The following is a 19,115-nucleotide window of genomic DNA, read 5'->3' on the forward strand; positions in this document are numbered from 1 at the left end:
ATCAGAGGACATCTTGATTTTGCTTAACTTGTGCAGTAATCAGGAAATCGTTGATGGTTTCAACTTGAGTGTGTGTCTTTATTTTATTTCATTTTTCACTTTACTATTTTATTTAGTCCATTTTTTACCTGCAGGAACTCCAGCCATTAAAATTATGATTTTAACATCCTTTTGGGAACCTTAAAGGAATGATTTTGGGTAAGGCAACTTGCATGCCACCCACTGGACACAGTTCCTTTCTTTTCCGTGCTTCTTTGCGCTGGCACTCAATTTGTTACTGTACATTAGAACGTTTCCCCATCGCCTCTGAAGCTGTCTCATAGGCAAGGCTTTTAGAACCTGGATTTTTAAACACGAAACAGGATTATGGATTAATCTTGGGCAGGGAAGTCCCTGAGGGCTGTGTAACCTAACAAGTGAGCCTCTGCTCTTGGCAAGGCCCTTCCTGGGCTGCCCTCTGTTCCTGCTGTTGACCTGGTAGACGAAAGAGTGGATGTGTGTGTGAGTCTAGGCATGACTTCTCTAAAGATCAACATTTGTACACACTGGAGTCACCTTTTATACATAGTGCTACTGACATTAACCAGAGAAGTGGGCCTGACAGCCTGGGCCTCAACGCCAGCCAGAGAGTGGCCCGGCTGTGCGCACAGAGTTTATCTGAAGGGATTCAGCCCAAAATTACACAGCCTAATTGTTTTTAGTCCAGGAAGAACTATATTGCCCAGGTGGAGGCGCCTTTAAGGTTACTGAGTGCGACCTGTCAAAATGGGGTATTCATTTTGATATGGGTTTAGTTGCTACTTATTTTAAATATTGAGACTGTTACTGCTCTTGAACTCTGGGTATCATGGGTTTCATTCTGGCTTATGGTATCAGCATACATTGTTGAAGAAAAGAGAGGGAAAATAAAAAGAAATATTTTTAAACAAAGCAATTTAAATATTTGCGAAGCCATAAAAGAGAGAAAAAGCCCCAACTGGAACAATCAGATCCTTGAACGACTGTCTGGCATTCAAGCCGGGAATCCCTCCTCTTCACTTATATATGTCTTGAGACTATTTGATACCAGGGTTCATTTGGTGCAGGATTACATTTAATTACTTTATAGGGAACTAGACTATTAATCTCATATTGGTAAAAAACATGGTTAATTTTTTTTTTTTTTGCAGTTTTTGGCCAGGGCTGGGTTTGAACCTTCCATCTCCAGCATATGGGGCTGGCACCCTACCCTTTGAGTCACAGGCAGAGCCTCAAAATGGTTAATTTTTTTAATGTGAAGAAAGCTACTTGTAAAAAAAAAATAACTTATTTTGAAAATATAGTCCAAAGGTATAAATTATAGAAAATGTCCTTTGGGGAAAACATAGATGTCTACTTCCAAAGCATGATATAAGTATTTGGCGATGTCTGGAGTTTAATATGTGTGAATGTAGATCTTACCATCTAACAAAGAACTTTTCATCACTATAGTGAATTTTTGAAGAATCAAGTGTCACATGTCAGGAGTTGAGTGTTTTTATTTCTGCCTGGGTGAACAGTGAATGTTCCCATGCATCAAAGCAATCAGGAAAAACAAAAGCTGCTGCTTTTAACCATGAAAATTACGTGTGGCAGGATGTGTACTTTGGTTGTTTTTATAGGAGTGGCTGAATTTGACCCTTGCCATCCACCCACTCTCGGCCAGGCTCCCCAGGGACCAATGCACAGCCTCTAGGAGGAGTTGGGGGATGGTCTCCGACGAGGAGCAGGTGAGAAGCAGAGCAACGGTCCAGGGAGCCAGTGTCAAAACCCCATTCTCATTAGTTCACAGGATGGCCAGAAAGCAAGGTCTCCCTCCCGGGAGTCCAAGGGGGATGTGAAATGGCTGGCTGATGAGGCAGGGGTTAGTGGATCTGCTGTTGGGATTGCGTGGAGATTTATTCCATTTGGAGATGGAAGAGAAGCGGAGAACCCCCAGAACAGCTTTAAAAGCGAGGTGTGGTCTGTCAGCTTTGCTTACATGGCGTTTCTCACACCCTTCACCAATCGCTCTGTACGTGGAGAGAACTGACTGTTTGGGTGGGCGTCCTTGTTATGAGTCTTCTCTGTAGGAACTGATTTTTCCCAAAGTTCCCCAATTAAGAATTGGTTTTTTCCATATAGCAGTAATCGCTCTGAGAGGAGGAAGCCAAGTCACTGTGGGGGATGCTGCACCCCAGGGACACATTTGGGAGGATTTCCTTGTTCCTCCTGAAGCAATGGGGTCAACATAAAGCCCTTATAAAATGGTTTAAATAAAGGAGAAATTGAAGTGGAAGATTTCATTCTGGCACCTTATGTCTGGTTTTTGCTTTCCTCCCACTGAGGAGCGAACCAAGCCAGCAGTCTGGAGGATGTATTTAGTTTAAGGATAATGAAGCTTTACTATGATTTTTACTTACCAGGATTATAGTTATAAGGGAACAAGTACCTGCCCGTGGTATTTACAGGTTAGCGTATCATGCACTGGTAGCTATTGTTGGACATTACCCTTAAAAACGTGTGTGTCTGTGTGTGATGGTCTCTTTTATGAAAAGGCGACACAGTTATGAAATTTTTATCAGATGACTCTTAAGGTCAATTTCATATCTTGATTCAGTAGGTGTCAGGCCACTGACTTCAATCCTATTTCACCTGGTAATGTAGTCACCCTCATGGATGGAAGGCATTTACAATATGAAAATTCTGTGCTGAGGGTCCTTATAGCTATGTTATTTCAGGGAGAGATCCTTCCTTAAGTGTATGGGAATGGACTCACTGACCTTGAGTATGCTGACGATGGGTAGGAGAAGATATCGCTCACATGATTAGGTTCATTATATGCCACAGTTGACTTTAAGAAATAGACATTATTCTTGATGGGCTTGACTTGATCAGGTGAGCCCTTGAAAGGGATTAGGCCCTTCCTGAAGAAGGTGAGTCAAAGGTGAGTCCAAAGGTGAGATGGATTTGATGTGAGGGATATTCTCCATTGGTGGCTCAAAAAATTTAAGGGGGTCATGTGGCAGGGAATGCAGGTGGCCTCTGTGAGTGGCAAGGAAATGGTGACCTCAAGCATACATCTGCAAGGAATAAAATACTGTTTCAACCACATCTGCTTGGAATGGACCCTGGGCTCCAAATGAGAATGCAGCCTGCCAGGACTTCGATAGGAGCTCCTTGTGAGACTCTCAGTGGAGAACCCAGTCACGCCATGTGTAGACTTCTGACCAGAACTATGAGCAACCACGTTTGATGTAACTTACTATGCAACAATCGAAGACTAAAAGGGAATATAAAAGTTAAGCCATTTTGGAGCAGTGCTGAGATCAAAGTGCACAGTGAATATTCAGCTCTAGTGAAGCAAACGGGACCCAAGATGCACTCACTAATTTTTATTCATCTGTACATTTGTGGAAGCTGACTATCTCCTAGATGTTGTACTCAAGCCTAGAGAAACTGAGGGAAATGAGCCAAAGATTTTCTTGCTCTTCAGGGGCTCATGGCTCAGGATTTCCTTCCAGACCTTCTCAGTACTTGTTTCTTTTATCTCTTCTCCATTATATCTGTACTCAAACAGTCAGACTCACATCCTGATAAAGAGTAACCACTTGCCATTCTTAAGTAAATCCTTTTCCCTTCCTGAGCTTGAGTTACCCAACAGTTCAATGGCCTGCTTCTTTGGGAATGCGTGAGTATCACATGGGAAATGGCAGACCATATCATTTAAATCAGAGGTAGTGATTACCTTTCTGCATACAGGCCCTTTCTTCTTCTCTCCCTCCCAGCATTCCTGCCACAGTGATCTACTGGTTGTCTCCTGTGACCGTGTGTTTTAGGAGATGCTCTCCCCAGTGGGAAGATGCAAGGATGTTCAAGGTAGACGGAACTGTAATGCAAGGATCAGGCCTGAAGGATCAAGCCAGGAGTCAGACTTGACATCTGTCATCTTCAATAGATTTCTCCTCCACAGCTAAGGCAATGGGAGAATTCATTCTTCCTTCCTCATTGGAATTGTCTCAGTACTGATCCTTGTATCAGAAGAAAGTAGGTCTGTTTCAGAAAACCACCCTGATTTGTTGAATGGCAATGAACAGACTCTGCTGATAGAGGTGACCAAGTGGCAAAGACAAATGGGTCTGATTTTCTAGGCCGTGACCCCTTATTTTGAGTGCTGCAGAAATAAATAACAACAAAGTCAAGCAATGCTAAACAATTACAAAAGCAACAAGCAAATAACCGTCCTGGATTCCTAAAACCCACTTCACCAGGGAAGAAGGGTAAATAAGCAGAGTGCGTTGTGCGTCAGGGCACCCCAAAGCACCCATGTCTGCAAGTGCAGCCCATTGTAAGGTCATTTTGGCTGAGGGTGGCTGCCACCATAATGCTGTCAGCAGGCCCTGTCCTATTCTGGAGGCCTGCTCCACTCTTGGCCCTTAGAGGCTATGGTCTGCTAGGGACTTATTTTCCTTGGGAGCAGAAATACTTTCTATGCAGACTTTTCTTGGTTGAAATTTTAAAACATACTCTATTTTTTTACATTAATAATGCATATTCATAACAATAAGGATGAAGAATAATATAGATTATATGAAATCTCTGAGCTTAGAAATAAACCCATAATGAATATTTTAAAGATGAATTTCCTTCTAGACATTTTTTCCAATGATTATTTTATTCATGAATATCTTTACACTAAATATTTCTACTTAGTGTTTAATGTCTGACCAACATCAAAACAATTGGATGCTCATAATTTGTTTTCCAGGTTCTTTGTGATACTTTTACACACACATATCACAGACCCCCCATAGTTTCTTGAACTCATTTTTCTGGAAGGTGTATACCTATATATAAGTTTTTATGTGTAGTGGTGTAGTGTACAAGTCCGTACACCCATACATATTTTATTCTGATTTTTATAAATAACATTGTAGTGAATATGTTTCTATCTTTACAATAAATCCCTTTGGGACCATCCCTTATTATGTTCTTAGAATGAATCCCCCAATAGAATCACTGGATCAAATGGTAATTCATGAGTTACACTGAATTTAAAGGAAGTGGAAAGTTTTTCTCCTATGATCAAAAAACCCTGAAACTTTCTACAAAGGTTGAAATAACATCTGCACATCGCCACTGGACAGCAAACTTGTGAATATTGGGTGTTCTGATACTGCTCTTTCTAAGACAGTAACACTAGCCATGGGGCTATTTCCATTTAAATTGTAATTAATTAAGATTAAATTAAATTAAAAATTCAGGTCTTAGGGTGCACCAGCCACATTTGAAGTGTCACACAGACCCATGTAGCAGGTGCACTAGGCAGTACCAATTAAACACTTTCCCCCTGGGGGACGTTCTGCTGGATAGCACTGCTCTATTATCTTCCCTGGTGGCTTCATCTTTCTGTTTGGAACTTAGCCTAAGTAAGATTAAACCATGAGTAATGCTCATTTTGTGTGGGATTAATTTGGTTTGTCAATAAAGTAGATCTCATGGTAAAACATCTGCCATTTCTTTGAAGATGAAAAATAAGATGTCTTTCTGAAATATATAAGAATGTGGAAATCCTAGCACTCTGGGAGGCTGAGGCAGGTGGATCTCTTGACCTCAGGAGTTCAAGACCAGCCTGCACAAGAGTGAGGTCCCATCTCTAAAAATAGCCAGGCGTTGTGGCAGGTGCCTGCAATCACAGCTACTCAGGAGGCTGAGGCAAGAGGATTACTTGAGCTCAAGAGTTTGAGGTTGCTGTGAGCTAGGATATCACAGCACTCTACCAAGGTGACAAAGTGAGACTTTGTCTCAAAAAAAAATATGGAAATCCAGCCCTCTTTTTTGCTTATTCATCCTCTTATAGGCTGAAAACTAAGCACCAGAGTTATCAACTAATACCACTGTTGGTGATGGTCCTCTGCTGTGTTCTTACTGTGTACCACGCAAACAGCTGTTGTAGCTCAGATGTTCCTCACAAGGTCCTGGGATGCGCAGTAATTATTCACATTTTACAGAAGAGAAAACTGATGCACATAGAGGTTTTCGATTCTCAGAATCACAGAGCCAGCCAGCAGCCAGAGCGTGGTTAGGATCCAAGCTGTCTGGCTGGGGAGTTCGGGTCCTTCACCATGCCTACACTGCTTCTCAAGAACGTCCCAGCCAGTTAGGGAAAAGGCCAGCTCTTTGCCATGCTGCAGAAGGGTGACACACACAAAATAAAGCAAGCTTCCCAGCTACTCAGGGTGTACCTACGCTACACATACACAGAGACAGGGCCACACAGCCTTTTTCTCAGGTTTCACCAAGCCCAACCCCATCTGGATGGAAGAATGCTCAAGGGCATTTTTTTTTTTTTTGGAGAGAATTTTTACGTGTTTATCGAACACTAGTGTTTATGTGAAATACACATTTCTGTGCTTTGCCCATTTCTATCTGGAGGCCGAAAAGTATTCACAGTGTGCACTGGCATGTTAAAAGTGCTGATGATTCTTGCGGTATCAAACCTGCAGTTTAATTTTAGCCGAGTTCTTCAAAATTATTTGACTGCAGAACACGTTTTGTCTTGGAATCCCTCTTTCTATTAGGCATGACACGAGCAACTGTCATTCATTAGTCCTCTGACCCCGTTGAACGGACTCTGTTAAATCAGATGTATGTATTTTTGCACATTTCTTCCCATCTCTCTTTGCTTAGGGCCTGGAGTTTGGTTGATAAGCCTGGGAAGAGAAAGGGGAAAGGAAGAATTTGAAGTCAAGTCAAAAGTAAAGAGCTCCAGCCTAAATAAATTTGCTTGATGTGGGTATTTGTTTAAAATGGAAGCATCACAGGTAACATATTTAAGCAAAGCTCCTAGATGCTTAAACTTCAATGAAAAGACAACAAATCACAAACATAACCTTGGGAATGGTCAGGTCCAGGCAGAAAGCAGCCTGGGGATTTTCATTTTCAACCTTTTCCAAAAGGTGTCACTCTAAGGCAGCCATGGGAGGTGGGAGGGAGGAGGAGATAGAAATGTCAGATAAGAGTAATTGGAAAAATAAGATTAGTCATCCACGTTTTAACGGATCCTTCAGCCCACAGCACCACTGTCTGAGAAGTTGCCGCTGCCCGCAAGGGGGTTGATGCATTTATCTTCACCTTCTGATCTCAGGGTGACCTTCTGTGCCCAGAGCAGAGCTGGGCCAAGTCCAGCTACTCCCACAGGGCCAATTCACATTCCGGATTTGCTGTAACCTGGGACAAGGGGATTTCAGTGGCTCTGTGTTCTGGTGCAAAGTGAAAACTACCATCCTCTTGCACTCAAGGTGGAATGAAGACAGGAAACCAGGATGGCTGGGGGAGCCTGACGCAGAAGAGGCCTGTCTGTTTTTAAAATACGGCTTTAAATTTTTCAAATCATGAGCACAAAATACACACCAGCTCAATACTAGCTTGTAATTTAAGGGGAAAACTGTTTTATCAAAATGTTTGAATATCAGCTTTCACCAGGCAAGCCTCTTGAAAAGCATGGGAAGTCGTCGTGTGTGCGGGGGGTGGGGGGGACACATACAGCACTCGGAGCGGGATCCTGGCAGATCACCGAGAGCGAGGTGAGCTTTCAGATATTTAGTTCACACAAATGTATGTGTAAGTTTGAGTCAACACATGTTAATGATTTAAGGTCTTAAACAGGTTTTTTATTTTATTGTTTTAAGGCTCCGCTGTTCACGTTAAAAGATCCGATAGTTTCTCCAGAGCCACACGTAAACACGAGACTCTTTAGAAACCCATTTGATGGCTTCATTTTCAAAGTGTACGGTTATGAATTATTCAAATACAGTTGAAATTTCCTGGTGACTGAACTATTTTGGAAGACAGCTTTTTATGATCTGCAGTATAGAATGAATAAAATAAAAAATGGCCTACAATTAGTTGAAGTTTTGTTTTTTTAGTCGATGGGTTGACCTCTAGCTTAAAGAAGCCTTTAATTATTATGTCCTAGAATATATAATATCAAGCCAATGTATTTTAAAATAAAATATTAGCTTTCTAGATATAGGATCCTAATTCCAATTTTGCCATGTTTGGGGACCTTCGAAGACATTAAAATGGAACATCTTGAGCATTCTAGAAGACTTCTGAGGTTGTTGTGAATCCTATTTTCCCTGAGAATGGCATTTTAGGAATTAAATACCTTCTTCTTCAGACTATTTTTCTACTGTAGGTTGGTGAATTACGATAGATGTGTTTCTAAAAGGAAAAGATAGCGACAAATGGATCGCTTTCCTGCTGGATTTCTCAAAAGCTTTTCTTGGCTCCGAATCACTGATTCTCCAAGCAGCACTTCCCTAAAGAATAGGGTCTTAGAGCCTTCTCGGCCTGGGCCACCCCTTCTCTTTACCAGGCTTCTCCTACCTGCTATCTGAGGGAGGCTGGCCACAGTTCCTCGGGCAAGATCACCTGCTGTTTTATTCTTTTTCATCACTCGATACTTTTACTTAATATTTTAATTTTAAAAATCACAATTATGATTAAATGACTGTTTGATTCTGAGCTTCCCTGACAAACGAGACCACTTCTATAGTCTGGCTGCTGTCTAGCCAAGTGCCTGGCAGGTGGGAGACACCCAGCCAGGTGATAGAATGAAGGAAGTAAGGCGCGTATGTCTCTAGGCCCCAGGACAGAGCATGTGGAACATAGAACAGGACCGCAAGCTGCCGGCTGCTACCCAGTGCAGAATCTGGGCCATTTTTACTGTGCTTCTGTGGCACTTGTGGATTCTCAGGCACTCCTGGCTACTGCTGGGGTGGGCGGTGAGTGAGCACAGGGCCTCCATCCTTCAGGAGCTGAGCCCCCTCCTCTCTATAGCAAAGGGAAGGCACTTGAGGCAAACGGAGAACAAGAACTTGTGGGCATTTTGTGAGGATAGCAAGGGGACCACTGATTTATGGGGTAACAAAGTATCAAGTTTGGACTTACACTTCATCTATCATTGCACTAAGTGGGTCAAAGGAGAGTGTTTCAGAATCCTGTCTTTGTGTTCCCTTTCCTCCCATTGTGCAGGTATTTATTGAGTGTGGACAGTGGGACAGTGTCAGGTGCTGAAGGGGCTTCCAAAGAAGACGGAGGCACGGTCTCTGCCCTCCAGGGATTACAACCTAGTTAGTTGCAGCAGCTAAGCGTAGGCACTGTGCAGAATGGGCGTTGTGGTAAAAATTGTAGGCACTTGGGTTGGGTGGAGGTGATGTGGCTAGGATCTGGCATGTGCCAGCCACTTCCAGGGCGTTGGGCAGAGAGGGCTGAGTACAGAGCATTTGCGGAGTATAGAGCATTGCTTTACGCTCATGTCAGTCCTGTGTGGAAGCTTCTGTCTCCTCTCTACTTTATAGGGGGAGGATCTACAGGCTTAGAGAGGTCAGCAATGCCTAGGGTTCCTAGACATGGCTGTACTTTGGAATCACCTGGATCTTTAATAGAATACAGATGCCTGGCTCCCACCCTCAAATAGTTTGATTTAATTGGGAGGAGTGTGACCACAGTGTCAAGACTTTTAAAAGCTTCCTGAGGGATTCTAACATTCAGCAAAGTTTAGGAAGCATTGGGTTATGATTGGTCTGAGGTCAGAGATCCTATAGGTGGAATCAAAACTTGACCCAGGTCTGATTGCTTCCAGAGCTCCAGCTTTTATTTGCTGCATGCTATGAAGGAGGCTGGGTATAGACAGAGCCTTGAACAATGGGCAGTTTCAGTAAGCAGAGGAGCGAGCAGAGGGCCAGTCCGGTGGTGCGTGTGCTTGGGGATAGGTGAATGCAATAATAAGCAAACAAAAAATAGGCTGAATACTTAACGAGGAACTATATTAACAGGAGCCGACACTTCTGTGGCACCAAGAGCTAGGCATTGTTCTCAGAGCATTGCATGTGTTAACTCATTTGATCCTTACAAAGACTCTTTGACTTGAGTTCTTTTATGAGCCCCACTTCACAAGTGAGAAACTTGAAGCTCTGATTTTGTATAAGTCACTTAGAGGTGCACAGTGAGTAAGTGGCTAGCTCCTGAATCATGTTCCTAGCCATTGTACTGTGTTACCTTTTGTGTTAAGTAGGTACTGAGTGTTTTTGTGTTTGCCGGGCCCAGCACTAAGAGCTTTACATTCATTGCTTCATGTAATGACTTTCAATAATTCTGTTGTTTCGGATGAGGAGACTCACATACTCTCCTGAGGTTCCCTAACTAGTTAGGGGCACAGATATTATTGGTACAGTTTGGCTTCATAATCCATGCTTTTAACCATTAGCATGTTTTAAAATATTATATATTTTTTAAGTTTTTAATTTAAATCCCAGTGGAATGCCATATGTAAAGCAGGTAAAACAGAATAACTCCCCTGGAGTGTGGGATGGTGGACTCAGACCTCTGCTGACTCACACTCCCCTGCCCATTCCACTAATCTCTTTATCAGCCTCTAGACACCTTTATAGAACCCCTGATGGTCTTAGGGACACAGTATGAAAACCAGTGCTATGGATAATAGGAATCTTAGAGATGCTGGGGCCAGGCCAGTTATTGCTTTTGAGGAATATGGATGGTTTAGGAATGTTTTCAAGGCACTGGGAGACAAGTTACTGCAATAATTTCTGGGGAACTTCTTTGAATCTCAGATGGGCAAAGCTTAGTTCAAAGACAGTGAAAATAGCTGAGAAAAAAAATCAAAAGGGAAGTCCAGCTTTCAAACTGTCTTTAGAAAACAACTTAGGAGTCTAGGAATGACCCTTAGAAACTTTATTCCTACCCCTCTCTCTTCTTTCCATTTCTCTTATTCTGCCCTTAAAACAAACTCTGTCTCAGCCCCAAGGCTCTTTCTTCTTCCTTCCCTTTCTTATTTCTCCTGCTTCTATTATATAGATCATCTGAGAATATTTTCTTTTTCTTGAGACATAGAGTCTCACTTGGTCACCCTCGGTAGAGTGCCGTGGCATCACAGCTTGCAGCAACCTCAAAGTCTTGGGTTCAAGCAATTCTTTTGCCTCAGTCTTTGGTGTAGCTGAGACTACAGGTGCCTGCCATAATGCCCAGCTATTTTCTTAGAGATGGGATCTTGCTCTTGCTCATGCTGGTCTTGAACTCAGGAGCTCAGGCAATCCACCTGTCTCGGCCTCCCAAGTACTGGGATTACAGACGTGAGCCCCTGTGCCCAGCCATCTTAGAATATTTTTAAAGCCTATCCCATTGCATCCAATTTCATAGCTTTAGTCTGTAACCCACTTGCTAATTCTGTTTTATAAAACCCAGGAACAGACCTGCCTGAGAAATATGCTACAGTGGAAAGAAGCTGATCAGGCAAAGCCATCTCCTCACTTAAAATAAGGGCAGGGACAGAGGCTTGGAATCCACCCGCACACAGATGTTCATGTGTGTCAGGACACATACATGGATATATGTATATGTAATTATTTTTAACCCCTTATCACGCATGTGGGAGGAGAAAGGACCTGAGCTTGGGTGTCAAAAGTAATAATAGACAGGAATGATGAATCTAAGAGGTGTTTCCAAAATAGAGCTATAGGTTTGGTGATGAATGGAAAAGGAAAGAGAAAAATGTGGTTCTGAGATGTTGAACATGAGCGACTGAGAAAAGATCAGGGTGTTAGACCAAAATAGTGGTTGTGTTAGTTCCTGGCAGGTTGAGAGTGTGGGGGCAGGTGGTAGGGGTTTGGTTAGACATATTAGATCCATAGCTGAAGGATCAACAGTCAGTTTTTGGTCATCCTCAACTTAAAGAGATGATAACAGGGCATCCAGATGGAACCAACAGGTGGTTAGGTACAAGTAAAAGCTGTAAAGTGAACAAAGAGAGGTAAAGGTTGGAGAGGCAGCTACACAGATGGGAGAGCTATGGAGACACACTTTAGTCCATCTCATGAGTATCTACATGGATGAGGAAAATGTCTCCAGTACAGAATCACAAAGGGAAGGACCCAGTTGCAGACTGCAGGAAGGTGAGGAATTTGCAAAAGAAACAGGGAAATAGATTTCTTGTGTGTCAGTCCACGGGGGCTGCTGGCACACAATACCATAGACTAGGTGGCTTTTAGACAACAGGAATTTACTGTTCACCGTTTTGGAGACTGGGAAATCCAGGATCAAGGAGCCTGCGTGTCAGATTCTGGTGAGAGTCCTCTTCTGTGTTGCAAATCGCTGACTTCTTGCTGTGCCTTGCACGGTGGGAGGGGCAAACAAGCTCCCTAGAGCTTCCCTTATAAGGACACTAATCCCATTCATGAAGGCTCTGCCCCCACAACTTAATCACCTCCCGGAATTCCCACCTCCTAATATTGTCAGGTTAGGGTTAGGATTTCAACTTATGAATTTGGAAAGGGACATAAACATTCAGACAGTAATGCTAAGGGAAGCGTCCATTTCAGGAGGATGGGAAGTAGACAGAGTACCATTCACTCATTAGAACTGGATTTCCAAAAGACTGTTTAATTACAAAGAAAAAGTGCTCATGATATGCTTTTCATGGATATATAAAAATTGCATATTTATATGTGTATATATATGTGTGTGTGTAGATGGCATCTCAGTTACATTACACAAATACAGGGTGGCCATAAAGTTTGTGTGCAGTTTAAATAGTTATAACTATTTTTATATACAGATAGAGGTAACCAAATATTTGTAATGTTTATTTCTAGGTGGTAGGATTTGGGAGGGTGTTAACTAAAAATATGTTATTCAGGGACCTTAATTATTAAGTGCAAATATTGTAACCTAATGTGGGTACCTTCATATTAATCTGAAATGAAAAATACAAATCATGTTATTATTTAATCTTCAAATGAAAATTTTTAAATTTTCAGATCTGCACATTTCATATTCTGGACAATGAATACACTTTATTCTTACTATCAGAAAAAATATCAGTTAGAAGGAGAATAAATGTCTTATGGGCTATATCCTCTCCCTTAATGTGCTTACAAATACCTAATAAGAAAGTGGCATGATCCCTTGTTTACAGATGAGGAAAGTACAGCTGAGAGAGATGAAGGAACTTGTCTCAGTCACACAGTTAGTAAGCGATGCCATGATTTTAATCTGTTGGTTATTAAGATAGAAACTACATTTATATGATCAGTAAAAAATAACTTCCAAGAAGGGGAGGATAGATTTGGGGGAATATTTATCTGTGCAAGGTACACATTAAGAAAAGACATTTGGCAAGAAGGAAGGTACCAGTGGCCTAAAGGTGTAGAAATTCCGTGGGATAATAAGAATAACAAGCTATTTCCTCTTGATGAGAAATGGCCGGAGGAGGGGAAGATGGAGGCAGGTGTGGAGCACTTGATAAGAAATTGGACGGTTCACTAGTCACAATGGGCCAAGTTGTGCTGAGAGTAACAGGCCCAATCTCAGTGGTGTAGCACAGTAAAGTTTATGTCTTGCTTATGTGTTGTGGGTTGGTCTTGGGCTTCACTGTGGTCACTCAGGGACTCAGGCTAAAAGAGGTGTCCTCTACAACTTCTCTTGTCACCATGTTGGGAAAGGTGAAGGTTGGCGTTGCATGCTATCAGTTAACTGCCTCTGTCTAGACTGGACAGTGGTTTGTTCAGCCCAAGCCACCCCTTAAAGAGAGAAGGGAAGTCTAGTCCTGGCATGTGTCCATCAGAAAGAGAGAACTAGAATACTGTGAACACCCTAATGGCTACCACAGGGAAAACATTGCTAGCTTTTTAAGGCCCATGTTTTGGCAGCAAAGAAAATAGCTTGCACAACTATCAGACATTACATATAGGAAGCACCAGAGGCATTCTCAAGGAAATTGAGACTCCCAGGGTAGAGTGACTGCAAACATTAGAGAGAAGCAGTGTTGTGCTCAGACGAGAAGTGGGCATCTAAGGCCAGTGACCCCCAGTCCACAGGGTGCAACATCCCCTGCCCAGGAGCATACAAATTAGGACAAGGGAGAAGCTCTGGCCTGGGGAGCTGTTTCAAAATTCTGCTTCCAAGGTCTTGAGAATAGCAGTCTCACCTCACACTCACAGTTACCAATGGAAGCCAGTGGCATGTTCGTCAGTGAGATCTCTGGGTTACATGTTCTAGGTGCCCAGGTTTCTCCATGCTGTTACTGTGGGAATGACTGGTGCAGCCTACAAGTCATTACTCTAAGTGTAACTGAAGGTTGGGTTAATGTCAAACTAGTTGCTGACTGCCCTAAGCAGTCTGGTAGCCGGTGGACTAAGGCCTTGGAACCCCAGTTAAATAGCTCTGTGTCTATAGATTACAGACAGATCAGCTTCAAAAGATGCAAATCCCGGAGACCTCCCTTCCTCTGGAATCAGTAGTATGTTTGAAATAAAGGAAATGTGGTCCTGAGGACATAGGACATCTTATATAGAGGCTCAGAAAGACTATCTGAATTGGCATTTGGAATTACCATAATTCTGATATTTTTGGACACTGCTGTTGAATATATCAAAAATAGGAAAAAGGAGAAGAGAAATAAAAACTATGTTAGCCTCATCAAGTATTGCTTTGTAGAAGAGCTTCTAATACTACTTCCGATATTGTATGAACTTGTATGTGAAACTAAACAGCTTATTAAATGCTTTTCAATGTCACATATTTATAACGTTAAAGAATAATGCTATGGATTTGATAGTTAAATAGGTGTAGTTCTGTGACTTCCATAGGTTATCCTTTATATTCTTTGCTTTTCAAACAGTTTTTGGTTTGGGCTTTGATTTAAATTACACGGTCATTAAGTTTCCTCTTTTTATCAGGGCAAAATGGATGGTTTTCTGAATCTTAAAAGCATGTAATTTACCTTGGATGTGAACTATAAGGCTTATTCTGAATAAATTCCATATAAAACTGAAGAAATTGTGTAGAAAGTCTTTATGAATTGGAACTTAACATGTCATTGACACATTTTGAAGGGTGTTCTGTTGACTTTAGTGATGGATGAGCCTATATTGCCAAGTTCAGCTGGAAGGGGTGGTTTAAAAAGCCAAACATCAGCTGTGGAATCTAGAAACTTCCTGGAACCATGATTTTGGATCAGCAGGGTGGATGCGGCCTGCGTCTGTGCAAGGGATGGCATTTTACCAGCTTGCTCCACGGAAGTCTCTGGAACATAACTATAAACACCAGCCCGCTTTGTTGTGTGTTGGCTTTTAAAAGTCCCTGATGGTTTGGGAGGGTAAGGCCTTGCCTCAGGGCTCCGTGGTCCAAGTTTTTGGGACCTGGCTGAAAATCCTGGATATTTGATAGTCTGGCTTATTTCTATGGTGTATTAGCACCCTATAAAAGTTACATGTCATTTATTTCAAGTTTAGAACCCTCTCAAACTTCAGGGCAAACCAAACTTGAACCTTTTGTGGCTGGAATTCTGTTTACTTTTGGCCAAACCTTGTTTCCTGAATGTAAGTCAGGGAGGTGAGGAGAGAGGGGCTCCTGAGGCCCCTCGGACATAGAATAGCTTTTACCAAACAAGGCTTTGATAGGTTAAAAACATGAATGAATCTGAAACATGTAGATTAACTTTTTGTCAAAGTACTCTGGGGCCTACGCACAAAAGGATATTGTGCTGAACAAAATGCATTTGAGGGGTGCCTTCCTTCAGCTGTGAGGAAGAATCTGAGATTTTTGCCAAACATAGGTTGAAATTGGGTCAAGCCAGTCACACAACCCTCCCCGTGTCTAATATACAACATTAAATAGTTGCTCTAAAGGTTATTAAGCAATCTGATTGAACATGGACCTTGGAGAAATGTGGATGTTTCCATGGCTCCAAGACACAGGTGCCCCAGTTCAAGGACAGTTCCCACGCCCCTGCGTGTATATTGTTAGAACACAGCCTAGCAAAGGATGCATGGTGCTTGGATGAAGGAGGAATAACACCCCAAACTCCATATGCCTTTCAGATAGAAGAACTGATGACGGCATTGGAGAAGACCAGGCAGGAGCTGGATGCCACCAAAGCCCGCCTGGCCTCCACGCAGCAGTCCCTGGCTGAGAAAGAGGCACACTTGGCCAACCTCCGGATGGAGAGGAGGAAACAGCTGGAGGAGATACTGGAGATGAAGTGAGTACCCAGTTTTGCCTTCACAGCCTCTCTCTTCTAACCTCGTTGAGGGTGGGAGCGGAGAAGGGCTAAGAGAAGATGAAGAAAGAGCTCAGAGAAAGAATAATTTACTTAACACTTGGCTAGTCATTTCTGAGACTGTGTTTCTTATTTCTGAGTTACAACTTGGATGTCTCAATTTGGTTTTCACATCTATGATTTAAAATTTAATGTACCTCCAGCATTCGATTTTGTGCATCTGTGCTTTGTGGATGGTGCTGGTGTTCAGAGATCCGTCACAAAGTCTGAGCCAGCCAAGAGGCAGAACCCTCATTAAGCACAATGGTAATTTGAGCAGTGCTCAGAGTTAACTGGAAACTTTTCTGAGGAGGTATTTCCTAATTGTGACTATAACTCTGCTAATTGTATTCTTTTCACTTGTGTACAATGCCTGGCCTGTGTTGGCTTTCACAGAGTCTCAAGGTTGGCATGTCTTTGTTTAGAAAGCAGAACTCTGATTTGCTGGGCTGATAAAAATAGGTTGGAAATCCCATTGCCCCCGGCCTCCTACACATTCCACTTGGGGGGAGGTTGTGTAGGTGTGGGAGGCAGATTAGACTGGGACCAATTGCTTTCTTGGCTTTACTCAGTAAAGTGCAACTGAGAGTTGGGAAATGGTCATTCCTGTTGTCCTGTGACACCCCTACTTACACCCGCCTCATTCAGTCCTCACAGTGCAATGATATCGTCATGGAGAGACATGGGAGAGAGAGTCACTGGAAGAGCTCAGTAATTATCAGTCGTAATGGGTCTATTTCTAAGTAACAGGTCAAGAATTAGCATCTCTCTATATAAGTTTTAAGATGAAATAATCAGTAAGATATAATTTAAATCTAACTTCCTTCCATGATAAGGGGACACATTCCTAATTATGGTACCTTAAGCCTGTAACACAGACTTTGAAATTGGTGAGTAGGTCTGGACGTGACCTTATTGTGACCCAGCAAGTCTTACACGTGGTTAACATTAAACCCAGAAAGCTTAGATCATGGAAAATGTAGAATGAAGTATTTTGAAGGATTTAATAATGAGAACAAAACTTTTATTCCTCATCAACTACCTCAGTTTCTCCAAGACCAAAGAAGAAGTAGTTTTTTTTCACATATAAAGTAGCATTTTTCCTAATAAAAGATGATATAATAAAAACAGATATTATACTCATTTTAGAGGTAAGGGACTCAGACTCAGAGAGATTCAAATAATATGCTTACGGCCATCTGGCCAAGATTAAAGTCAAGGTCTTCCACCTCAAACTCCCTTCCTACTACCTCATTTTCTCGAGGAGCTTATATGAACTTGGTCAGATCTGGAACTTTTGTCTGTTTGAGTCACTGCAATAATCACGCTGCCTTGAGCAGTGCTGGGACATTTCTAGGTGCTCAGTAACTATTTGTGGCCTAGAACAGTGTCTGGCATGTGGAAGGAGCTTAATAATTGTCGAATGAGTGAATACATTGAATGCTGGTGTTTGAATTTTATGTAGCTAAGAAGAAAAGTATTTCAAGTGTCTGTGACATTATCGCCTTGATCAATAATTTATTAGCAATAACCAATACCAGTATTAACATAGTAACAATATAGGCAGATTGATCCCATCAGCCTTAATTCTTTTCCATTCATCTGTCTCATTCCTGCCTCCTTATGTGTTGTTCTGTGTCAAGTCCAGCCCTGTTTTTCTGCTTGTTTTCCAGCTGATCCCAAGTTAACAATACATCTCCTGATTTATTGTGCCATTAAATGGAAACTTTTATTACTTTCTGTTTATAAAAAGAGCATATACTTCAAGCATTTGGAGAGAATACATGATGGTGAAGTACGCAGGTTTGGGAGTCATCAGACCTGGGTCGGAATCCTGTTGTTTCCACTTGGTGGCTTGTGACTTGGGGGAAATGCCCTTGCACCACACTGACCCCTCAGTATCCTCCTGTAATGGTTTGCATGGGGTGGTTGTGAGGAGAGGCGCTCAGCAGAGGGGTTGGCACACAGCAAATAACGTGCGTGTGTTATTTGCACTGTCAGCCAATGAAAATATGTCATTTGTTTAACATGCTTTGTGAAGACTATCATTTATCTAAAATGTGGATTTATTTTTTTAAAACATACAAACCTTTTCTGTGTGTATGTTTTCCCACTTAACTTCATGATTTCAGATCGCACCTAACTAAGACCTCTTTTGGTGCGTTGCCACATTACTGCTCAAGTGCTTAATCTGCTGCCACTGCAAAATAAATATAAAATTCCTCTGTTAATTCTTTTGGTAAAAGTAACAAAGCCCTGCTTCATTAAGCCAAATATGGACTCTATTCACTATTTACTGTCCTAGAAGCCCAACATATGAGCAGTACCAGGAAGGACACAGGGATAGGGCAAATAAATTGACTGAAGTCCCCAGCTACATTCACTAACCTCTTGGGCCGTTCAGGTGAAGTAATTGGTTTGATCGGACAAGACTTTTCCAGCTGAATTGACTTATTGGTTGTTTTACGTTGATTGGGTCGATGTAAGTTAATGATGGGTATTATCAGATGGGTATGATCATTGTTGGCACTTCTTACCACTGTGCCAAGCGTTGGTTTTTCATTGAAGTGGCACCCACCATGTGAGCATCTTTAGACCAGGTCTACTGGTTTCAAACCCTGGTGAGCAGGAGAGGCCGTGTCTTACTAGAGCAAAGAGGGTGGGGCCGTGAGTCAAGAGAGAGGCCATGTGATCCCATAACTCACTCTCGTCTCACCCCGTAACATTAAAGATCACCCTCTGCTTGGTCAGTGCTCTCTTCAGTAAAGGGGAGGTGGTAATACCTGCCCTGCTTATTCTCCAGAACTGTGGTAGGGACAGGATTTTTTTTTTAAAGTACCAAACTAAAATTAATATAAACCAGCATATGTGAAAGTGCTTTGAAACATAAAAGAGGCTTTTGAAATGAGAGGTGGCATCTGTTAAATTCATTGCAAAATCAAATGGCATGGAGTTAGGTTCAGTCTCCCAGCCTGCATCAGCCAGGCTTCCATTCACA

At 42.2% G+C, this 19,115-nt stretch overlaps 1 protein-coding gene across 1 annotated transcript in view; it reads left to right on the top strand.

Moving 5' to 3' along the window:
* The window catches only part of ERC2 (ELKS/RAB6-interacting/CAST family member 2), a 976,082-nt gene that overhangs the window by 592,211 nt on the left and 364,756 nt on the right, over nt 1–19,115 (top strand). The window contains exon 14 of the mRNA XM_012805132.1: nt 15,900–16,060. Within this exon, the coding sequence (XP_012660586.1) occupies nt 15,900–16,060 (161 nt within the window). The remainder of the gene's footprint in view (nt 1–15,899; nt 16,061–19,115) is intronic.

The sequence above is a fragment of the Otolemur garnettii genome, unplaced genomic scaffold (assembly GCF_000181295.1).
Source record: "Otolemur garnettii isolate 467f Iridium unplaced genomic scaffold, OtoGar3 scaffold00002, whole genome shotgun sequence".
Lineage (NCBI taxonomy): Eukaryota > Metazoa > Chordata > Mammalia > Primates > Galagidae > Otolemur > Otolemur garnettii.